This window comes from Salvelinus sp. IW2-2015, linkage group LG4p (genome assembly GCF_002910315.2).
Source record: "Salvelinus sp. IW2-2015 linkage group LG4p, ASM291031v2, whole genome shotgun sequence".
NCBI classification, from domain to species: Eukaryota; Metazoa; Chordata; class Actinopteri; order Salmoniformes; family Salmonidae; genus Salvelinus; species Salvelinus sp. IW2-2015.
This window is the reverse complement of record NC_036841.1, coordinates 15,802,316-15,824,006: the sequence shown is the minus strand read 5'-3', so window position 1 is coordinate 15,824,006 and position 21,691 is coordinate 15,802,316. Positions and strand designations below refer to the sequence as shown.

The window sequence follows — 21,691 nt, the reverse complement described above, 5'->3', positions numbered from 1 at the left end:
CTTGATCCATGTGACCCCGACTACGGAGCAGCACACTCGGGGGGGCCGTGTCCAAAATGGCACCCTATTCCCTATATAGTGCACCACTTTTAACCAGAGCCCTATGGGCCCCATTCAAAAGTCGTGCACTAAATAGGGGAAAGGGTGCCATTCGGGACAYACCCAAGCTGGGCTATATATCGAGTAGAGACTAGTCCCACTGTGTGTAGTCAGTGCGTATGCATCTCAGTAACATTCAACCCCACAGTATTTAATAGAGCCTCATTATCCCACTGTACTCAAGGCCCATACTCAGATGAAAGGTTGAGAGGAACGGAGCCAAAAAAAGAGATGGGGGAAGGGGAGATAACAAGAGAGATACAGAGTGAGAGGCACGTGAAAAACACAGGCAATACGGGCAGACAGCGAGAAGGGGAATAAGAAAGCTGGAAAGGAAATTGTGTATTCATTCCATTGATTGTTACTTCGTTCTATCCGTCTCTTTCTTTCCCTCTCCTCTTTCACCACGTCCAGGAATTCACACATGTTCAGACCATGTGCCTCTCGCCTCTCTTTCACACACTCCCACTCAAAACTCTCCTCAGAACAGAGACGTCTGGCCAGCATATCTCAGCTCTGTTGGTGGTGCTGTGTGTTGTGAATCTTCTCTCTCTGCAACACACCCTTAGAGGCAGGATGATGCTTTGACACAAACACATTCATTTTCACACACAGACACTCAAAACGCACACACACTCAAACACATGGGCACAAACACACCCACCCACCCACACACACACACACTGACCTGCGGGGCCCTCCCTCCTCGTAGGGCGGTATGATCACCACTTTAACGGTGACAGACGTCCTCAGTAGGTCGATCATCTGCTCGTGTGTCAGGGTTACCGCGGCAACCTTGCAGATCTCCACCAACCGGCTGCCCTGCCTCAGCCCTGCCTGCCAGGCGAAGCCGTACTCCTCCACCTAAAGCAGGTTAAAAAAAAAAAAGATGTAAATAATAATTGTAATATAATTTCACGGTAAATTTTTATGGATTTTACATGACTTTACAGATTTTTTGTTGTTGTTGAAGGAATGGAAATGTACCTCAGCCACGGTGCCGTCCAGCCTGACGTGGAACCCTAGCTGTCCCAGGCCGTTCCTCCTCAGAGTCATATCCACCGTCTCACAGCCCACCGTCAGCGCCTGGGGAGAGAGGGAGGGAGGAGAGCCTAGGCGCTTTAAGCAAATAAAAAGGCTTCAAAAGGCTGGTGGTTTTAAATGCATCATTAAATACATAATTACACAAAACAGCCAAACATGGGATTTTTGTTTCAGAATCAGTTTTGAACCTCCCCTTGGCAAGAATCACGGTCACCTTAGCCTGGGTGGCTGTCTGTCTGCTTTAGCAAACTTTTAATTCTCTTCCGCAACAATGTAGGGAAAGGCTATTTCTTCTACAAAAACAAATCCAAAATCCAGTTGAACTCCTCCCTGCCCCTGTGCCTCTTACACCACCATACATGTGGTAAACCTTCCCCAGCTCTATGACCTCTGCCCGCTCACCTTTAACCTCTGCACCACCTCCCTGATGTCCTGAGCAAAGCCCTCGGGCACTCTGACGGCGATGTGGTCTCCTCTCCCGTAGAAGATCTTCAGCACCAACCTCTCCGGCGTCCAGCCGATCACGTCGACGCAGAAGCAGTTGAACACCACTTCCTTGGTGTTGCAGTCTGCCAGGAGGATGTACTCTGCCGACACACCCAGAGCGCAGGAGATCTCCGTCCCGCCGCCACTGAAGTCCTGGGCCAGCACCCTCCACGCCACCGCTCCGGCCGCTCTTAACTCTGCCCCCTCCCTCGCCCGCGCCCGCTCTCTCTTCTTCGACGCCAGCGAGATGAGATTGTTGAGTTTACCCGCGGAGTCGAGCGGMGTACTGCTCACACAGTTCTCGGCTAAGTCTCTGAGGTACTCCTGTCGCGTGCGAGTGGCCATGGTGTGGAACTTCTCAGACTTGTGCGCGGCGCTCTCTGCATTGATCACCTTGGCCAAGAGGAAGTTGCGGAAGGCTTCAGGGTCACGGAACGTCACCCCGCTGGGGATGGGCGGGCCGAAGGGAGGCACGTCCTTCATACGCGTCACAGCCACACTGGGGAGAGAAAAAAACAACCATCAACAAACCGACCAATAACAGCAGCATAATGGATGCCATGGTGAGAGTTGGTGTCCCCCCCTACCTGTAGCAGGTGCCATCGGAGCAGGGGTTGTGCACGCGGACAATGACGAACACGTGCTGGAAGTGGGAGCGGATGTTCTGAGGGGTGAAGGGCAGCGCTCCCGGCTCCTGGAAGATTATTGTGACGATGTCGTTCCCTATGTGCCTCTTCCTCAAGAGCTGAGGGAGAAAAAGCAGAGGGGGAGGGGGGTGTGAGAGAGCAGCAAAAAGGAACGTGTGAAAGAGGGAGACAGAAAGGAGTCCGAGCGAGGGTGGAGGTAAGGACACAGAGTTGGCAGAGGGAGAGACAGACCGAAGCAGAGGGAGGGAGGAGAGTGAGCGGGGGAGACAGAACAAGTACAAATGAACATGAGTAAGCCAGAATTGGCACTATGAGCTCACTTGACTCACTATCGCACCAGTATATTGTTAGGGAAAAGTCMGCGAGAGACAGAGCGAGAGAGATACATATTGGTCCCAGTGTATGCCAATGTAGGTCTGAGATTGGGATGCAGATATAGGCAGTGAGAGAAGTGCTCAGGCAAACAAACAGATCTTCATGTAATGCTACATTTTTCTCCCAATTAGTGTACCCATTGACAATTTGATTGACTATGTGAATCAGTGGAGGCTCTTCAGTGAAATTTCATTATTTTTTTTTACATTAAAGAAAGTTATCCTTTTTAGATATGAATATATTTAACTTCAACAGCACTGTCTGGTGTAGCACCATGGTGTAGCCGGAGGACAGCTAGCTTCCGTCCACCTCTGGCTACACTGACTTCAATACAAAACCTAGGAGGCTCGTAGGCCTCACCCCCTTCCATAGACATACATGGTAATTATGACCACTTCTGGAGGACATTCTCCAACCAGTCAAAGCTTTTGCAGTTGACTGATATGTTGTCCATCCAATCATAACATTAGGTTCATTCTCTGATCCTAATTCTATCTATTGGGATTGTGCCAAAGAGCATTATGGGGGTTCTATGTGTTGAGAAGCTTGGTGACATTGTTGGATAGAGATTAAGAGTTAAAAGTGATACTTGAGCATTTTTGGGATACTACTCAATTCAAATTCGTTGTTTCAAATTACAGGAGATGGAAGAGGTATATTATAAATAGTTTTCTTGGTTTTAGAACTTTATTTGTGTCCAGTTAGTGCAATTTATTTAAAATGTTTGAAAGTTAGCCTTGATAACTTCAGTAGCTAGCTAGCTTCCAGCTAGAGTGCAGTTATCTACACCAGAATGGAAGAATGGCCAATGCTGCCCGAAAACGTTGTGGACTTTTTGTTGAAGAACCCCTTTCATTCTCTGGGGTACACAGAAAAAGTGTGAATTAAATGCGAGGGTGGACCTCTGCCTGAGATCAGTTTCATGAAGAAGGAGACCCAACTGGTATCAAAACTATAGCTGATTAACAGGGAGCCTTTCATCATCAAGCCGCCGGCCTTGCCTGCTTTCTGGCAAGTCTGAGCATTGGGTGAAAGGTGGGTACAGTGACCTGAAGAACATCGATCGTTCAGCTAAACGGCAAAACAAAAGCAGGAAGCATAGAAATGCCCATATCAGATTCAAGCTTCTGGGAAAAAGCTGCATCGATAGAGGACACGACGAGAGGGAAAGTTCCACCAAGGGCAACTTCAAGGAGCCTGCAGGGGTAATTGCACGTTACGACGCTTTACTTGCTGTCTTTTTTCAACTGTCTTTTCTAGGATGTCGAAAAACAATTCCGAATGATATGATAGCTTCCATCGCATCATCCATAAAAATTTAGATTCAAGAGAGCTCAACGAAGCACATTTTTTCACGTGCGCTCAAGTAGGCTTTCCAGTTTCCTCCGGAATTTATTTAGCAAAGATGAAAGCACATAATCACTCCAGACAGACACAAGAAAAAACAAATGACATAAATGTTGCGGCAGCCTAAACTTCACCTAAAATTTTGAAATCTGACACGCTGTATGGGATGAAAACGAGACTATTTTTCAGTCTGATCAACTGTAGTCTGCTAATAAGAGCAGCTGCATACAGCCTACGCGCCCAGTCCATCTGGTCAGGGTAAACTAATTGGATAACGTTATGTATTTATAGTCCATTTGTGTGCCAGAAGAAAATGTGAATGTGATCAAATGTAGTTATTATTCAAAACCGGGCTGGCTAGACTGCCTATACGTTTTTAATCCACAATGAATCAATCAACATAATAGTGATGACAGATGTGAGTAAATGTTTTATAAGGCCTACAGTTACATATAGGCTGCATGACGCAAACATGCATAAAGCAAGCTCAGACCTGTGAGTTCTATTGTCCATCAGTTGTTGTCTCTGTGTCTGTGTAGAGGAAATCCCCCTCTTAATATGGTCTAAATATAATTAATATGAACAAATATAAGGTAGCTGCAGTTTGACATGGTTCACCCCCCCCCCAGGGCCAGGAGGTTTTTTCAGGAGGTTTTTAAAAACTGTGTAACCTGATTAGGAAGAACTGCTCCCATCATAGCCCATATAAAACCATTTTACAATTAATCACTGTCAATGCCTTATAGGGTCCAGAGTTTTCCTGGTTAGGTTAACATAAGGAAAAACTCCAGGCCCCAGAGGGAAAGTTGTCAGTTTTCAGTTGTCAGTTATAGTCAGGTATGTGGATGATCAGGGCTTTAGTCAGGAACGTTTCTTGGGCTACTTTGATGTGTCAAGTGGGCGAGATGCGCAGTCTGTTTGACTTTATGAATCTTGAGATGTCTGAGTTTAAGTTCATAGAGAAACTCGTTGTCCAAACTTACGATGGCGCAGCTGTAATGGGATGTATCTGCTATTTGTATTTACAGCTAAGTCCCTTCCTGTTCCCTGATTAAGAGGGGATGACCACTCCATTACCAGTGTCAACTCTTCTGATGAACTGAAGCCATGTTTCATATGCCCTCATCCACTTGGATGTTTCCTCTCCAAGCACTGAGTAACCCTATCAATTTTCTCTCATTACTGTATGTAGAATCAATCACAAACACAATCACATTATTACACAATGACTTTAGTCTTTGCTTGGAATAACTCATTCTTAGCTCTTTTGTCTAACTGTGTAGTGTGTTGTGTGATTTGTTTTTTTGTCTTCCCAGTCAAATCCTGTCCTGCCCTCAGTGGAGGAGCTGAGCTCTTCTCTAACACCATCCATCCACGATGAGCCTGTCCTGCACTGAAGCCTACAGTATGAACACCTCAACCCCTGTCCTGCACTGGTCAAGCCTCTCTACACCTCAACTCATGCCTCATACCTTCATTCAATCACTGCTGTGATCCCTTTCCAACACTAAGTAGCCCTCCCATTCCCCATAACATTGTACAATAAATGTATTTATTAAATGCTTTAGGTTCAAATAATTAGTCTTTGACGATTTTTGAAAAACACTTTGTCGTCTCCATGCGTTCCGCGCCTATACCGTCTCCCATCCTACTCCATTTTTCAAGTCACCAGCCTCCACTGGTGTGAATGTCAGTCACACAGTGACAGAATCCACCCTGTGTCTATTGCGGTGTAGCAGTGTGAAAGTGTCAATTATATAAGACAGCATAAAGCTCACACACACAAAGGAGCTCTGTATGCCTGAGACACACGTTCTGCCAGGGGCCCCTGGGGTCCAGATGTACTAGAGATCCTCCTCTCCTCTCTAGGTCCTTGCCCTTAGTCACATTCACCTCTTCTCTTGCTCTCTTTTTGACTCTCCTCCTCTCTCTGGCACATAGCATTACTCTATATCGACTACCTGACTTTCTAACAGATCTCGCCCTCTCCTCTCTGAGTGAGGGTTTATCGGTGATCAACACTGACACCTAGAGGTGGCGTGGCGGAAGTTAAAATGTTGCTGCTGTTGCCTTTGCGCCTCTGGATGGAGTCAGTGTGCTGAATATTCATCCATTCTCTGCCATTGTACCATCTACACACCCACACGCCTATAAAAGTAGCGCAGTCAGGCACACGTACACATGTAGCGTAACCACAGAGGTTTCGAACCCAGAGGCGCAACGTCGCGATACTTCTGGGAATGCGTCTGGAAGCCGACTAAACAGACCAGGGTTTGGCAGACAATGGGAGAGGTGAAGAAGTCGTCCTTAGTTGTTCATTTTCTCGAATTCTAAAGGCAAAACCTAGATTTGAGCAAATGTCTTATTAAGTAGCTGAACCTGTCATTATTACAACCTTGTGAAAATGACAGGTATGATTTTTTTTAATATCGAAGGAGTGACTTTCATTTGACAGACTGCACATGCGTAATTTGGCAAGGCATGACCGTTAGACCCGACGGAGGGTTTTTGCACATGAGCTATGCTAGCTAACGTCGCCATGACGTCGCCTTCAAGTGTGATTGGGGATTTCTATTGTAGAAGCAGTTTCTGCTGACTACCGATCTTCATACTGTACAGTCTTTGGCGTACCCTTTCATACATCGTTTATATTTTATTCATCGCACTCATTATTTAATCAACCAGGCGGGTCAACTGAGAACCAATTGTCATTAACAGTGATAGCCGTGGAGTCTGTTGATATAGCTGAAACAGAGTTTTCATAACCTACCAATTCACATACAGTGCATTCCGAAGTATTCAGACCCCTTGACTTACAAAAATGTTGCTGTTAGCAACAGTTAGCATGTATTAGCAACTATTAGCAAGTATCCACTATATATACAAACTAATGTGGACAGCCCTTCAAATTAGTGGATTCGGCCATTTCAGCCACACCCGTTCCTGATAGGTGTATAAAATCGAGCACAGCGTCAGGCAATCTCCAAACATTGGCAGTAGAATGGCCTTACTGAAGTGCTCAGTCACTTTCAACGTGGCACCGTCATAGGATGCCACCTTTCCAACAAGTTAGTTAGTCAAATTTCTGCCCTGCTAGAGCTGCCCCGGTCAACTGTAAGTGCTGTTATTGTGAGGTGGAAACATCTAAGAGGAACAACGGCTCAGCCGCAAAGTGGTAGGCCACACAAGCTCACAGAACTGGACCGCCGAGTGCTGAAGCATGTAAAAATCGCCTGTCCTCGGTTGCAAGACGCAACTTAGAGTTCAAAACTGCCTCTGGAAGCAACGTCAGCACAAGAACTGTTGGTCGGGAGCTTCATGAAATGGTTTTCCATGGCCGAGCAGCCGCACGCAAGACATAGATTATTATGAGCAATGCCAGGCGTCTGCTGGAGTGGTGAAAAGCTCGCCGCCATTGGACATTCTGGAGCAGTGGAAATGCGTTCTCTGGAGTGATGAATCATGCTTCACAATCTGGCAGTCCGACAGACAAATCTGGGTTTGGCAGATGCTATAAAACTACCTGCCCGAATGCATATTGCCAACTGTAAAGTTTGGTGGATGAGGAATAATGGAATGGGGCTGCTTTTCATGGTTCGGGCTAGGCCCCTTAGTTCCAGTGAAGGGAAATCTTAATGCTACAGCATACAATGACATTCTAGACAATTCTGTGCTTCCAACTTTGTGGCAACAGTTTGGGGAAGCCCCTTTCCTGTTTCAGCAATGCCCCAATGCACAAAGCGAGGTCCATACAGAAATGATTTGTCGAGATCGGTGTGGAAGAACTTGACTGGCCTGCACAGAGCCCTGACCTAAACCCCATTGAACACCTTTGGGATGAATTGGAACGCTGACTGCGAGCCAGACCTAATCGCCCAGCATCAGTGCCCAGCATCAGTGCCCAACCTCACTAATGCTCTTGTGGCTGAATGGAAGCTTGTCCCAGCAGCAACGTTCCAACATCTAGTGGAATGCCTTCCCAGAACAGTGGAGGCTGGTATAACAGCAAAGGGGGGACCAACTCCATATTAATGCCCATCCAGGTGTCCACATACTTTTGGTCATGTGGTGTATGTGCTAGCAACAGTTACTGTACAGCTGGCATGTATTCAATGAACATAGATACCGTTAGCAGCACATTACAAATATAAGTACACTCGTGGGGTTTATATGACCTTGTACATTCACCCACATTAAGTTCTCATGCAAACACTTGGGCAAACTATTTAAACATACACGCGCACACAAGAAATGCCTAGCTTAACAACGGACACACAGTTCCCTCGCACACACCGTTAACACAACGCCCTGAGGGATATGTCGGAAGGCAGCTTAATTTAGAGCAGAAAGGGAAACCTAGAGCCTGAGCCCCACCCAGCTTCGATCCAGTTATTATATTATATGAGAGAGAGAGAGAAGAGAGAGAGAGAGAGAGAGAGAGAGAGAGAGAGAGAGAGAGAGAGGAGAGAAAGAGAGGAGAGAGGAAAGAGAGGGAGAGAGCTAGAGAGAGAGGAGACAGAGAGAGAGAGAGAGAGAGAGAGAGAGAGAGAGAGAGAGAGAGAGAGAGAAAGGAGAGAGATAGAGAAAGAGAGGAGAGAGATAGAGAAGACAGAAGGAGAGAGAGAGAGAGGACTGAAAAGACCGTTCAAAGGGAACAAAGACTCCATAAAAATACTACAGACACAGAATTGAAGAGGAACACCACTCTAAAAGAGAGGGAGAGAGAAGTTCTATTTCATGAGCAGCTGCAATTGTCCATGTCCGAGCCAGACAAACTATAGAACAGAGCTGTAACAAAACCGCATACACAAACACAAGAGAGTTAACCCTTCCTGTCTCTGTCCGCCATGTGTCTTCTGAATCTGAGCTATGACACTCAACGGCGACACTCAGACGGACGTCCAAAGGATTAGTGACATCGGCCACGCCACCCTGAGCACCCTTTAGGAATCTGGAAGAGTGCCTGACCTCTGTAACTACACCTGTGGGATTGACCAGACAACAATACTAGATAGAAGGGGAGTTGAAGGTGTTTGGGGTGGGCTGTGGTAGACCATGCTGTGTGTGTGTTGGTCTCACCTGCTGTGGGTTGTTGGGCATGTAGGGCAGCATGGGGGACACGTGGAACATGACCTCATAGCCCTGGTAGGTGGTGTACAGGGAGTGGGTTCCCGTCGAGTCAGCTGGGGGAAACCGAGAGAGGGCAACACACAAACATACGCACAAGCAAACACACGGTCAACGTTCCTGTTATCCTGTCCCAGTTCAGCACCAGGGCATGAACTCAACAAATAAAAGAAACACCACATCAAAAACCAGAGTCCGTCGAGACTCTTTCTGAACGGTTGACTTCATAGGCAGTTACGTAGCAACAGTGTTTTTATATTCATGCACCATTTGACAGGAATCACTCATTTTACTCAGTGTTCACACCTGGGCCTTAAGTCGATCATTATATGACTGCAAAAACGACATTTAACCATTAGGAAGGCATGCAGAAAACTGTGCTGACATTGGGCACGCACATTCGCCTGCACACACACCCTACTACGCACCCCCCTCACACACGAACAAGACACAAACACCGACGAACACATATGCATACACACACCGACACACACACCCTACCGTCCCACACACACAGACACGTACTCTTAGTGTCCAGCTGGGCGGCGTAGTTGGTGAAGCCTCGGAGGCACACCTGCTCCCCTAGCAGGTCCGTGAAGGCGGAGAAGGCGGGCGTGGCCTCTTCGTTGTTATACATCTCCTCTTCGGTGCTCTGCCCTGCCCGACACAGCAGCACTCCCACCTTGTGCTTCTGACTCAGCTACACCGGAGAAGAAACAAATATCAGGCCGCATTCACACGCGGCTGCCGCGCCCCTGGCTCAAACAGAGACACGCCCATCTAGCGTTTATGACTGTAGCTATAGGAGGTGATAGAGGTGATACAAGACACAGAGATCTCATATAACTCGCGCCGGAGACCATGGCCCGCTGACTCACCCCCTGTTCGTCCAGTTTGAGGAGCTGCTCGGTGACCTTGGGCGTGCTGAGAGCCAGGCGCAGGCAGGACACACTGAGCTCTGGGACCACCTGCTCCAGCACCTCCTTCAGGGGGAGACCCCGCACCGTGCCGTGCCTCCCTGTGGAGGCCACCGCATCCTCCAGGATGGACCCCCGCAACGTCACCAGCTACACACACACACACACACACAGAGGACATGGGAGTGATAGAGATGTAAAACACACACAAAAAGGTAAGACGAGATGTACTTTATTGTCCATTAACTTGCAGAGAACTTGCTCACATCTATGTCTCCGGAAGTTTTTTTTCAGACATTGAAAAAAAGGACAAATGTCTTCAGGAGGTGCATATCTGCAATCTTTAAAAGCTTCTTACTGCCCATTGTGCCATGCACCTGAGTGAACCCTACAGGGGAGACCGGTACTCGGGGTGTTTCCAGACAGCGGGGCTATAATAATCTCAGGTGCTGAGAGAGCTGTATTTTATTCAATGTATTCAGAGAGACCACGGCACCGTGCTTCATTAAAACTGCAACACACTGCTGAGGAGCTGGAGGGGACAAGAGAGTGCGTCACCTTAACGAAGTCAAGGGTTTGGCGTGGGGGAAAAGAAACCCCTAAACAACGCAGGTTAAATTCCACCTGTTCCGATTACATTCTGGCACAATATAGAGCTACTCCGACACTGGATTTAACACGTCGTTTCTCAGATGCTGAGCCAATAGTTGCCAATAACCTGTCGTCGAACTATTCATACCGTGTTTCCCCCGGTGACCTTTAATTGTCTCCAACCCATCTCTGCCCCTGAGAGGCATGGTGGGAAACCCTATGTTGGTGTCAAGTAGTGGCTGACTGCACCAATCTGGGGCATCTGTAGGGTATGTGTAAGAATGTGTTTGAGTGCACGTGGATGTGTGTGATTGAGTGTGTATCGTGTGGTTACAGCATGCTGTGTCAGCGTCGTTCAAACTTCTATGAGTGAGTATGGGGGAGGGAAAGGGGGGGGGGGGGTTGTGAGCATTGTAGAGCTCTCTCTCTCTGTGGGAACCAAGGACAGGCCTGAGTGGAGCGTCTGTGTGAGCTGAGCTCTGTAGACACAGGCGGTGGAGCGGCCCATTGTTCCATAGGGGCTAAAGCGACGAGGCCAGGCAGCCATGTAATCCAGCTAAAAACAACAGGGAGGGCAGCAGCTAGACTGAGGGCCACAGTGGACACTATTGGAAAGTACATGTACTATCAGGATAGCTATTTGTGCAGTGGTCAGTCAACCTGTCAATCAGTCTCTGAGTATTCAGACCCCTTGACTTTTTCCACATTTTGTTACGTTACAGCCTTATTCTAAAACGGAGTGAATTCGTTTTTTCCCCCCTCATCAATCTACACACAATACCTCATAATGACAAAGCAAAAACAGAAGAGCGGGGGGGACATATCACATTTACRTAAGTATTCAGACCCTTTACTCAGTACTTTGTTGAAGCACCTTTGGCAGCGATTACAGCCTGGAGTCTTCTTGGGTATGACGCTACAAGCTTGGCACACCTGTATTTGGGGAGTTTCTCCCGTTCTTCTCTGCAGATCGTCTCAAGCTCTGTCAGGTTGGATGGGGAGCATTGCTGCATAGCTATTTTCAGGTCTCTCCAGAGATGTTCGATCTGGTTCAAGTTTGGGCTCTGGCTGGGCTACTCAAGGACATTCAGAGACTTGTCCTGAAGCCACTCCTGCATTGTCTTGGCTGTGTGCTGAGGGTCATTGTCCTGTTGGAAGGAGAACCTTCGCCCCAGTCTGAGGTCCTGAGCRCTCTGGAGCAGGTTTTCATCAAGGATCTATCTGTACTTTGCTTCGTTCATCTTTCCCTCGATCCTGACTAGTCTCCTAGTCTCTGCCCCTGAAAAAAAAACACAGCGTGATGCTGCCACCACCATCCTTCACCGTAGGGATGGTGCCAGATTTCCTCCAGTCGTGACGCTTGGCATTCAAAAAAGTATGAGAATCTTGTTTCTCATGGTCTGAGAGTCCTTTAGGTGCCTTGTGGCAAACGCCAAGCGGGCTGTCAGGTGGCTTTTACTGAGGATTGGCTTCCGTCTGGCCACTCTACCTTAAAAGGCCTGATTGATGGAGTGCTGCAGAGATGGTTGTCCTTCTGGAAACAGGATGCACCGGAGCTCAATTTCGAGTATCATAGCAAAGAGTCTGAATACTTAAGCAAATAAGGTATGCTTTCGCTTTGTCATTATGGGGTAGTGTGTGTAGATTGAGTATTTAAAAAAAATCTATTTTAGAATAAGGCTGTAACGTAAGTTTTTGGGGGAAAAAGTCAAGGGGTCTGAATACTTTCCGAATGCATTGTACAAGAAACATCCTGAGAGAACTTGAGTGTGCAGGAAAGGTAGTGGCAGGTACATGTGGACTCTTGAGTGCCCTAAAAATAGTGGCCTGGATTGTTTATGGGCTTTTTCACATGAATATTTCAGTGCTTCTGGTGGTGCCCTAGTTTGTTAATGGGAGATCCCCGCACCCTGGGGCACCCGTTATTCAAAACCCTGTCCAAGGAGAAACTGTCCACACTTGGTGTTTATAATCTACTAAAGAGGACTTTGGTAATGCTAGACGGGTGATTGGCCAATCATAGATAATGCCCTGTCCCAGGCCTGGAGGGGTGGTGATCCAATCATAGCACATCTTTGCTTGCCTGACTACCCAGACTCCTTGCTCCGGCCAAACACTACGCCAAAGCTTACGGACGTTAGTTTCTTCTCCGCAATGAGTCTGGATCTGAGGACCTCCCCAACCCTTTACCGAATGCGATTGGTCCAGAAACCGATGGGTAGGGCCAGAGCCAGAACGCACGTGGGTAAAGCGGCGGTTTGAAAATGTGTCGTTGGCTTTGATACTCTGATCAGTTAGAGACGATCGAATCGCTGATGACTTTGTTTTGTACAACGCACCTCTTCACCACAAATGACTTCAACGACGGCAGTCTCAGACTAAAGCATGAAGCGATCCACAGAGCAACGGAAAGAATTTAGCGTGAGTTGTCCGGCTACATCTTTGCTTCGAATGAAGAGGTTTGACCTATCACTAGCTGGGGTATTAGTGGAGGGAGGCCTACCAGTGGACAGGGGCCGGGCCCGGGGCAGCGTTTGGCTTAGCTGTTCTGAGCAGGGCCTGCTCAGGTGGAAATTTCCACTGGCAGAGAATGGAGGGATTGGAGAGAGGAGGGGAGGTAAGAGTGCGAGGGGAAGATGTGAAGGGAGAGGGTAGTGTGGGTGGAGCCAGGATGAGCCGTGGGGACTCGTTGAGGTCCGGTCCAGGCATAAATAACAGCGTCCAAAAAACGCACACCCACACACTGTGTCTCAAGCGCACTCTGCCTACTCAAACGACACACACATTTGGCAGCGTCAGTATTCAGCCTACTCGGTGTTCCATCTAGCTGTGTGTAGGCAGGCAGTGGGAGGTGGGGTGGGTGTTAGTACCTCACTGGTTCTGGCGATGATGCGGTACTGGTACTGGTCCTTCAGGTCTTTAGTGTCGTCCAGTTTCTCCCTGCGGATACTCACAGCCACCGGACCCAGCTTCTCGTCCGTCCCAAAGTAGTTAGAGTGCTCTGCAGTGACACACGGGGAGAGAGTGTGTTCACAACATGTCTGGCCATGCTTTTTGTACTGTTGAACACCGTGTATTGATCATTGCAATAACAGCCTTTGGACATGGAAAAATGGAGGAGGGAAAGTAGGGGGGTTGAGTGAAAGGAGATGGAGAGAGAGAACAGGCTCAGAGCGGAGGAGGGAAAGAGAAGAGATTGAAGGGTGGAGTGTGAGAACAGTGCTTGTATGTGGTTTCAATCCATTTTCAATTACACATTGAATTAAATCCGATCATCAAGGAACCTGAGGACATTGATTAGAGCTACAAATGACAAACAAAGACTGTACAGCTGAGCCTGTGGTGTGGTGGCATGGCTTGCACGGAAACAGATTCCACTTTTTCAGATGTCACATGCTTGAGTGACCTTCAGATAGGTAGAGTATATAATACAATAATAATATACAAATGACTAAATTCAATTATATTTGTTCTTCAACTCACAACAATACAGATCGCTTGCTTTGACGTACTAACCGTATTGCTTTGCGTGATATAGGCCTCGTAGCCAGAAATGTTGGTTTCATAAAACAGATCGTCCCACATGATATTTATTACATTTATTATAACTGTAATAAAATAACAGACTGAAGAATGAGTAGCCCTATCTGCGTATCTACAGTTGATGAATAAGTGGAAATCGCTGATAAGACACATTCCTAAAGTAAAAACCATAAACATATCCATATGATCATTAACAGCTTACTCCTCAAACTGCGAGCGACTTCTCCCATTTGTGCGTGGAGGAGAAGAAAAACCCATGGAAGAATCTAGTTTGACTTGTTTCGTCCCTGCATAATTCAAGGGGCTCAGCCATGTTTAGCATTCCCGCTTTGTCCTGCAGTATAAATGTCAGCTTTTTGACATGCATGCAGGGGTATTACAGTTACAGCATCGGAGTCATCTCATGTTCCACACGCGTTCTGTCTCTAATTAGGCTCTTAGCAGATGATTCTGTCCCCTAGGGGGGCAGCCATCTATTTTTCCAGGGTCTAGAGAGGCGATTTGTGAGCCACACACACACACACACACACACACACCACAACACACAACACACACACCAACACAGAGCTGTTCTCTATGATCAGGGGCATTTAATAGGAAGAGCAACCAGTGTCAGGATTCATGTGCAGAGGCAGAGAGGTCAACGTTGTTGTGAGGGAGTAAGTAATTCTCTCAGAGCTAAAGTCAGTTTGCCCAACAGATCAGAGGCAGGGTACATGTTATCCTCTTGACCGCTGGCAGGTTGGCTGCCCGTACAGGGCAGCTGGATGGAGGAGGAGAGAGTACTGCCCAGTGGAACACTAGTACACGGCTAGACTTTTAATTGACAGCAGAACTATGATAGAGGAGATGTAATACTAATAGATAGTACAAGTTAGCAGGATTAGGGCGGCTGGACTGAGTGGGTAACATCAGATCAGTTGTTACCTTTCCCGTGGAAGTAGTCTCGGTAGTAGCGCGCCCCCAGGTCCACGTGCTCGATGCTATAGAGTTTCAGCCTGTCCATTCTGGTGACTTGCTGCTCTATGGGCACCTCCACCACCGACACACTGGCGTTGCTACGCCGAAGGCTGCCCCTCGCCATGTCACCCGCGCCCCCCTCCCCTCCCCGCTCGGCCGAGGAGCTCAGGAAGCTGACGTTGCGCTCCCCGTGTCCCCCCGTCTCGTTGCGGAAGTGGGGGCARCTGAGGAGGAGCRRACTGGAGKTGGGGCCTCCGGGGGGGSCGTCCAGAGGGTCCAYGCCCAGGGAGGGKGTGGGCGCGCTGGGGTCGAGGCCTAGCGTCAGGTCCTCAACGCTAGAGTACGTGGCGTCCAACCCACTCAGAGTTGAGGACYGTGAMACAGCCAGGGAGACKGAGGCCGCCGATGCCCCRGTGGCAGTGTTCCTCCGCTKGGMTACATASGCGCGCYGAGCAGCMGCCTCATKGAGGTCAAACAGGATGCTCTGGGCGTCGTAGTGGACAAAGCTCTTGGGGCACACCCAGGGTTTGTAGGGGGTATCTGTAGAGTTACGGCCTCCCCCGTCCTCCCCCGCCTCCCCTCTGTCCAGCTCCCCTCTGCTGGAGCTGCGGAGCTTCCGGAACAGAGAGGATGTCCCCAGAGACGAGTCTGTCCCCCCACTCTTCTTCCTCACCCTGTTCTCCGACCGTCCCATCCCTCCATCCTCCCCCCGGGGTGTGGGGGTGGGGGAGTGGCCCGTGGGGAGGGGTGCCGAGGGAGGGGAGTTGGTGTACAGTAGCTCCCCCAGGTGTACGGGGGCAGTGCTGCGCTGGTCGGGCCTCTCCTGGTGAAATTGGCTGAGCATGTCAAAGAAGCTCTGCTCGGGGATGCCCTGCACGTCGATGGAGGAGGTGCTGCCGTACTCCCGGAACAGATTAGCACCTCCACGACCTTCCACCTCGTTCTCATCCTGCTCGCTCAGAGTCACCTCGCTGTTGGAGCGCTGCCGTAACGGGGGGAAGGCACGCAGGCCTGCGGGAGACTCTGTTCCACCCCCGTACCCACCACGGAACTCCACGTCCTTCGTGCGTCGCCTCGGTAAACGAGCCACTCCTCCCCGCACCAGCCCGACCTCGGAGATGGGGAAAGATGCGGAGGAGATCGTCGTGGAGGGGTCGTCTCCATGGTGATTACCGCCTTGCCCGTTCTCCAGGAGCGACTCCCTCGATTGCGCATGGCGCGGCGGCCACTCAGCAATACGGGCGCGGACGCCCATCTTGGGAACGGAGACACGGGATTGGGTGGCTGGGTCAGAGGGGCCAGGATGGCCGTTGAGGGTGAGGTGGAAGGCGGCATGTTGTGTGAGGAGGGACCCAGGCCCTCCCCCTCCACCCCTCTCTAGCAGGTCCGAGGAGGTGCAGGTGACCCCTCTATCTYTGTAGGTGTTCATGGCGCCCCAGGAGAGCTCAGGGCAGGACAGAAGGCAGGGGGGTAGTGGGCTGGCATCCCGGGCCAGGGTGGGGGGTAGGGGAGTGGGAGAGGAGCCCCACACACACTCTGCTGATGCTGTGGCCTCCACCTCCCACACACATCGCTTTCACTGGGAGGGTGAGACACTGCTTGTCATATGCCCAGTCACACAGTAGGCTGTCTCTCTTCTCTCAGGCTCTGGGCAGATCTGGGGAGGAGACAAAACACACATTGATATGCTGATGACCACAACAACAAAAACATGCATACAGTAATACGCTGTTTCTTAACATGCACACCTAAACACTAACCTACACTGACCCAGATTCACCCCTCCAAACCCAATGAAATGACACCACGAAAACTGACTACAGCAACTCATCTGCAGCAGAGTGTGAGAGAGTGATTAAGGTAGAGAGGAGGATATGAGAGAGAGGAGAGAGAGAGTAGTGAGGTGAGGGGATTTGACAGAGGATTTCTCCTGCTGAGACTAATCTTCAGAATGCCTGACAAGCAGGGTTATTATTATCATACTAGTGTCATATTTCAGCAGCAACACACACACACACACGGGCACGCACTACATTTTCATTACACCAAATCAAACTCCTGCATCATAAAGCCATGCTGAAAATGCTCGGACAAATCCCAGCTAAACCGCACTTCATAAAGAAAAAATATAAAGCGACTGGATAGTCACATGGAGGCAGAATGTGCACACACACACACGTTGGGTTACTGCTGCAGTGTCATCTTTCAGCTAATTTAACTTACAGCAGTATGTATGGTTCCTCATTTTTCTCCTATCTGCTCAGGGTGATGATAAATATGAGAGCATCTATGCTATGTACCTGGCATCAGCCCGTGAGAGGTATGTGTGTGTACACAAGTGCATTACAGCTGGTGTCAGGCAGTGAGAGGTCATATGCATTCGTGTGTGAGAGTAGGTATGTGAGGTGTGTGTGCAGTGGGTATAAGTTTAAGCACCAGGCCAGACATGAGCATGACTTTGAGGTTGGGTGAAGTCAACCTTTGTCCTATCGTGATTAAGTACCCATAAAACATCATCCCCTATTGGGAAACACTTTTGACAAAAAATATATAATAATGAAAAAGATTTAAAGCTAAAAAAGGACAGCTAACACGAGCCCGCATGCTGCGAGAGGGACGAGAGGAATCATGACAAAATATATTTTGGAGCCAAATCTTTTTCAGTAGCCTATTCCTCTCTGTTGAAGCCGTGGCACGAAAGAGGTGAGTGTCTGTGTGTGCCTCGCTGGCTGAGCGTCGTGTGATGAGTTGTAAATCATGAAGGGCACGGCTTCAGAGCCTGCAACTCTGCTGTCCCCAGAACTGGATAATGAATCAATGATTTGCATCTTTGCCTAATCTTCCTTTATTATTATGCCTAGGCTAGGTTCTATACAGGGCCTTCGGAAAGTATTCAGACCCCTTGACTTTTTCCACATTTTGTTACGTTACAGGCGTCTTCTAAAATTGATTAAATTGTTTTTTCGTTTGTAATGGGAATTTTAATGTTTGCGCTTTTCTTGTAACTAATTTCTGTCTTCTATTCATGTGCTGTTCTACTAACCAATTTCTGTGTTCATGCAAGTGGCTGATTGTACAAATCCTCACTATCAGTAGCTGCAATTTGTCAGTACGCCCAGACATTGTTTTGAGAACGAACGAAAGATCTTGGTTTCAAGGTCTCAGCATAGAAAGAAAGAAGCCTGGTGAGGTATTGGTCTGTCACATGTTATGAACCAGTATTGGTCTGTCTGTGTGCCTTTCCAAATCATGTCCAATCAAGTTGCAGAAACATCTCAAGAATGATCAATGGAAACAGGATGCACCCGAGCTCAATTTTGAGTCTCATAGCAAAGGGTCTTATTACTTATTTTWGATTTATTTTAACTGACTTGCCTAGTTAAGGTAAGAACAAATTCTTATTTTCAATGACGGCCTGGGAACAGTGGGTTAACTGCCTTGTTCAGGGGCAGAATTACATATTTTGACCTTGTCAGCTCGGGGATTCGATCTTGCAACCTTTCGGTTACTAGTCCAACGCTCTAACCACTAGGCTACCTGCCACCCTTACGTAAATAAGGCATCTGTTTTTTTATTTGTAATACATTTGCAAACATTTCTAAACCTGTTTTTGCTTTGTCATTATGGGGTATTGTGTGTAGATGGATAAAAAAAATACAACTGTCATCAATTTTAGAATAAGGCGGTAACGTAACAAAACGTGAAAAAAGTGAAGGGCTCTGAATAGTTTCCAAATGCACTTTACATAGCTAATAATAAACTATGGAAATAGGATAGGCCTACTCTACACAGTTTCTTTCATAAGCTGTAAGTTTTCTTTTGAGTTCTCGTTCAAACTTTTGAAAAAATGAGCGCTAAATTTCACTTCTTGTTGACTATAATATTTGTCATTCAAAATAAATCTGTGATAAAATCTGATTTTCACAATTGTTACCATTTGAAAGCTGCAACTTTAGGACAAACACTATTAGAATGGCCTCTATTTGGGAAATACTCTTCATAACTTTAACTCGTCTTAATGCTTTTGATAAGCTATTTTAATTAGTAGGATTTTGCTTTCGGCCGTTTGGTTTGCAACGGCAAGGAGGGATGCATGCATCACTTAATTTAGATTAAGCGACGCTCAACTGTAAGGTTTGTTCGAACTACTCATTCGATTTTTCTATCTTGCCATTGTTTGTTCCACCCGTCTCATTATTACCTTAGGCCTATCATGTTTTTAGTTCCGAGTTAAGTTACTGTCACGTGAAGTGAAATGCCTTTGTTGCCCTTTTCCAACAATGCAGTAATCAATATCAGTAGTACTATAAAACAATGTACACTGCTCAAAAAAATAAAGGGAACACTTAAACAACACAATGTAACTCCAAGTCAATCACACTTCTGTGAAATCAAACTGTCCACTTAGGAAGCAACACTGATTGACAATAAATTTCACATGCTGTTGTGCAAATGGAATAGACAACAGGTGGAAATTATAGGCAATTAGCAAGACACCCCCAATAAAGGAGTGGTTCTGCAGGTGGTGACCAAAGACCACTTCTCAGTTCCTATGCTTCCTGGCTGATGTTTTGGTCACTTTTGAATGCTGGCGGTGCTTTCACTCTAGTGGTAGCATGAGACGGAGTCTACAACCCACAAAGTGGCTCAGGTAGTGCAGCTCATCCAGGATGGACATCAATGCGAGCTGTGGCAAGAAGGTTTGCTGTGTCTGTCAGCGTAGTGTCCAGAGCATGGAGGCGCTACCAGGAGACAGGCCAGTACATCAGTAGACGTGGAGGAGGCCGTAGGAGGGCAACAACCCAGTAGCAGGACCGCTACCTCCGCCTTTGTGCAAGGAGGAGCAGGAGGACACTGCCAGAGCCCTGCAAAATGACCTCCAGCAGGCCACAAATGTGCATGTGTCTGCTCAAACGGTCAGAAACAGACTCCATGAGGGTGGTATGAGGCCCGACGTCCACAGGTGGGGGTTGTGCTTACAGCCCAACACCGTGCAGGACGTTTGGCATTTGCCAGAGAACACCAAGATTGGCAAATTCGCCACTGGCGCCCTGTGCTCTTCACAGATGAAAGCAGGTTCACACTGAGCACATGTGACAGACGTGACAGAGTCTGGAGACGCCGTGGAGAACGTTCTGCTGCCTGCAACATCCTCCAGCATGACCGGTTTGGCGGTGGGTCAGTCATGGTGTGGGTGGCATTTCTTTGGGGGCCACACAGCCCTCCATGTGCTCGCCAGAGGTAGCCTGACTGCCATTAGGTACCGAGATGAGATCCTCAGACCCCTTGTGAGACCATATGCTGGTGCGGTTGGCCCTGGGTTCCTCCTAATGCAAGACAATGCTAGACCTCATGTGGCTGGAGTGTGTCAGCAGTTCCTGCAAGAGGAAGGCATTGATGCTATGGACTGGCCCGCCCGTTCCCCAGACCTGAATCCAATTGAGCACATCTGGGACATCATGTCTCGCTCCATCCACCAACGCCACGTTGCACCACAGACTGTCCAGGAGTTGGCGGATGCTTTAGTCCAGGTCTGGGAGGAGAATCCCTCAGGAGACCATCCGCCACCTCATCAGGAGCATGCCCAGGCGTTGTAGGGAGGTCATATAGGCACGTGGAGGCCACACACACTACTGAGCCTCATTTTGACTTGTTTTAAAGGACATTACATCAAAGTTGGATCAGCCTGTAGTGTGGTTTTCCACTTTAATTTTGAGTGTGACTCCAAATCCAGACCTCCATGAGTTGATAAACTTGATTTCCATTGATCATTTTTGTGTGATTTTGTTGTCAGCACATTCAACTATGTAAAGAAAAAAGTATTTAATAAGAATATTTCATTCATTCAGATCTAGGATGTGTTATTTTAGTGTTCCCTTTATTTCTTTGAGCAGTGTATAAAACAACGATTTTTTTTTTTTTTAAATAGAACAAAACACACAGGAAATGTGAGGAAGAAGAACACAAGAAAATAAGGAAGCTATATACAGGGTCAGTGCCAATACCATATTTCCAATGTGCAGGGATACTGGAGTGGTAGGGATAGATATGTATAGGGGTAAGGTGACTAGGCATCAGGATATATGATACAGTATATGCTGCTGCTCAGTTTGATGATTATGTGTGTGTTGCTCGATATACCGGTAATATCACGGTACCAAAACGTCATGATACCAACATTTTAGAATACCGTAGTACCGTTTCATATGATACTACCGACTTTTTATGCCCTACCGATCTAAAGAACCTGTTTATGTTTATAAAAGTCAGTTTTGTTTATAAATTCAGTTGAATTGAAGCAACTGTATGGGCAGGCCCAATGATATCCACTTCACTTTCACGTCTATATCACGTGTGGCAGCTGTAATCATCCTGCTACATCCCTTATCAGCCCTCACTCACCTGCTCCTCTCCGTCAGCACTTCACGTCTATTCCACCTTCAGTTTTAAAAAATATATAATTTAGCCGTGACGGCGAGTCGGGATGCAGACCCCGATGAGTCTTCTGTTAGAATTCTACATTTTTTTTCATTGGAGCAGTGTGCAAAGCGAGCA

The 21,691-nt window shown here is 47.8% G+C and overlaps 1 protein-coding gene and 1 long non-coding RNA gene across 5 annotated transcripts in view; one reads left to right on the top strand and one right to left on the bottom strand.

Moving 5' to 3' along the window:
• sipa1l3 (signal-induced proliferation-associated 1 like 3) overlaps nucleotides 1-21,691 on the bottom strand; it is a 97,187-nt gene that overhangs the window by 23,572 nt on the left and 51,924 nt on the right. For all 4 annotated transcript variants that reach the window (XM_023982659.2, XM_023982657.2, XM_023982656.2 and 1 more), the window contains 9 exons: nucleotides 15,104-16,793; nucleotides 13,504-13,634; nucleotides 10,004-10,192; nucleotides 9,651-9,825; nucleotides 9,078-9,181; nucleotides 2,217-2,374; nucleotides 1,546-2,128; nucleotides 1,087-1,185; nucleotides 788-963 (listed from right to left, as the gene is read on the bottom strand). In XM_023982659.2, coding sequence (XP_023838427.1) covers nucleotides 788-963; nucleotides 1,087-1,185; nucleotides 1,546-2,128; nucleotides 2,217-2,374; nucleotides 9,078-9,181; nucleotides 9,651-9,825; nucleotides 10,004-10,192; nucleotides 13,504-13,634; nucleotides 15,104-16,565 — 3,077 coding nt within the window. In that variant the 5' untranslated portion in view covers nucleotides 16,566-16,793. The remainder of the gene's footprint in view (nucleotides 1-787; nucleotides 964-1,086; nucleotides 1,186-1,545; nucleotides 2,129-2,216; nucleotides 2,375-9,077; nucleotides 9,182-9,650; nucleotides 9,826-10,003; nucleotides 10,193-13,503; nucleotides 13,635-15,103; nucleotides 16,794-21,691) is intronic.
• On the top strand, nucleotides 3,737-5,404 carry LOC111960589 (uncharacterized). Its single transcript, XR_002876864.2, has 3 exons — nucleotides 3,737-3,856; nucleotides 5,027-5,182; nucleotides 5,315-5,404. It is a non-coding gene; the product is annotated as an uncharacterized lncRNA (long non-coding RNA).